General features: G+C 33.4%; 1 protein-coding gene across 1 annotated transcript; it reads right to left on the bottom strand.

Moving 5' to 3' along the window:
* LOC107621564 (transcription factor MYB102-like) lies at positions 162 to 1,671 on the bottom strand. The gene is made up of 3 exons (XM_016323595.2): positions 1,402 to 1,671; positions 1,193 to 1,322; positions 162 to 1,105 (listed from the first exon to the last, which is right to left on the bottom strand). Exons 1-3 carry the CDS (start codon positions 1,532 to 1,534, stop codon positions 328 to 330), a joined length of 1,041 nt encoding a protein of 346 aa, XP_016179081.1. The 5' UTR covers positions 1,535 to 1,671; the 3' UTR covers positions 162 to 327.

Here is a 2,611-nt window from a genome sequence, read left to right as displayed (position 1 = left end):
GGGTTACAAATCTAAGAAAAGCACAAACAGACATAGAGTGACATAGCAATAATAGAAAGATTATTTTGATTAAACAAATAGAAAAGCGATTAGGACATACATCATCATCACTATATCCTAACACGAACAATAAACAAAGCATACAATTAAGAAACTTTAAATACAATATCACCAATAATGATAAATGATATTAATAAAATAAAAGTTTAGAAAATGTTACAAGTAATAAATATATATCAACACCAAACAAAGGATCCGATCCCTGGTTTGTCTACCTTCAATTCCTAGCTAGATAATCAACCTTGCTTTTCGGTCAATGAAAATTCACTAATAATAATAATAATCTGAAACAACATTATTATCACAAAACTGAGTGACATCCAAAACATCTGGGATTTGAAATCTCAACATGTTGTCACTACTACTCTCATCCTCGGTGCTGCTGCTGCCATTGATGTTCGAATTCAACGTTGTGGGGCTTGAATGGAAGGTTGTTGAAGCTTCTGACAATGATGAAGGACCCACTAGAAGATTATTATTGTTATTATTATTATCAGAACTATAGTAATCATAGCTCGATAATTGAGGGACAATATAATCTTCTTCTGTTAAGGAACTTAAAGCAATTCCATTGAACGGGTATGCGTTCACATTGTTATCATTGTTTGGTTCAATGAAAGGTGGCAATGAGACACAAGTCACCGACTCTTGATGAGTTTGAACAAAGTGTTGTTGTTGTTCTTGTTGTGTTTGGTTCTGGTTCTGGTTCTGAATTTGAGGATTATCATAATGATTATGATAAGAAGTGAAGTCAAGGCTTTCATCACGTTGTTGAGAAGAGATGATAGAGGAAGCTAACTTGAGAAGCTGAGGGTTCACCATAGGGTGCATGGTAAGGAGCCTTTGGATGTTGATTGGTGAAGAATTATTATCTCCATAGAGAGAAGAACTTAGAATGGAAGTGAGATCCAAGAGATCAAGTCTTGGACTGTGTGTGACAGGATCAATTCCCATTCTCAGAAGCCTTTTCCTTATGTGAGTGTTCCAATAATTCTTTATTTCATTATCCGTTCTTCCTGGTAGCCGAGAAGCAATCGCAGACCACCTACATGAATAATCATTATCGAAATTTAAGTACAGTTAACTTCACGTGAAGTTGATATATAGTTAAGAGTCAGTTAATTATTATTACTTGTTGCCAAGAATGCTATGTAGTTGAATGATTGTCTCTTCCTCTTCAAATGAGAACCGACCACGCTTTATATCTGGCCGGAGATAGTTTGTCCACCGTAGACGGCAACTCTTTCCACATCTTTGCAACCCTATAAAATATGTTATTATTAGTTGTGTAAGAAAATAATTAAATTAAAGAGGAGAATTATGTATATATATACTACATACCAGCATTCTTTGGGAGAGTCCTCCAGTTTCCATATCCATGTTTTTGAATATAATCAATTAGTTTTTGATCCTCCTCGGGAGTCCATGGCCCTTTCTTGAGGCCATTTTTGTCACAACAAGGTGCTCTTCCCATGATGAGAATAGATAAAAGAAATTATTACAGGATAATAGGGTCCGTAATAATGGAACGTATAGTATATAGTTGGGTTGATGTATAAATAGGAACAAAGCCTAGGAAGAAACAAAACCAAGTCAAAGGGATTCGGTGCCGGCCTCCGTTATCCCAAATGGCTACGTGTCTCTTATAATTAAATTAAAATCTTTGGATCATATCACTGGGATTGTTGGATTATTACGTATCTATGTTTTGTTATTAAATTTTGTATTAACTAATTTGTACGTATGTATGTGTTATTTTAATTATCATTTTCCGGGGAGTGTGAACTCTATACCTTTATGGATTCATACAAGCTGTAATCGACATGGAAATGCCACGTGCCCCCCTCTATGTATTAATATCGATGTGTTACAGGGACTCCACGGCGTTGATAATCATTTTCTTCTTTTATATATAAATGCATTATTATTGCATGGGCCTCTTCCCTTTTCTTTAATTTCTTATTACTTTTGCCTCACTTTTCATTTTATCTTGCATGGCTTGCTAGCTAGCTCAGATCTGAAGTGCACTTTATATATGTTTATTCAATAATATTATAATTTCCTAAAAACGAAAATTTAGGGAAATAGATCCTCTCTATTTTTTTTTGTCACTGGAGAGAATAAAGTGTAATTTTCCACCTTTAATTTTACAAGTGAGACCAAAAATAAATAAGAGAGAGAATGTAATGAAGGGTAAGATTTTCTACTAAATACTATCCAGTTTTTTTTTTTACCGAGAGGATCCAATCCCAAAATTTAGTCTGGCATCTCTTCTATTATTATCTCATGACCAAGCTAAGTACTTTAGTGATATATGTGAAATATGTGTATAATAAATGCAAAGAAGATTGGGGATGAGCATTTAATACACCGAAGCAATAATAGAGTTCGGCGTATTGTCGAAGCATGAAAATTTATACGCACATTTATTATGAATGATGGGAATATTATATATATTAGTGTTTTTTTTTTTGGTGACTTTATTATATATATTAGTGTGATATTTATTTATTTGATACAGGAGTTTTTTTTTTCAAAAAAAATAATTAGG

Source organism: Arachis ipaensis, chromosome B10, assembly GCF_000816755.2.
Source record: "Arachis ipaensis cultivar K30076 chromosome B10, Araip1.1, whole genome shotgun sequence".
Lineage (NCBI taxonomy): Eukaryota > Viridiplantae > Streptophyta > Magnoliopsida > Fabales > Fabaceae > Arachis > Arachis ipaensis.
The sequence above is the reverse complement of the archived record's forward strand: the minus strand, read 5'-3'. Positions and strand labels throughout refer to the sequence as shown.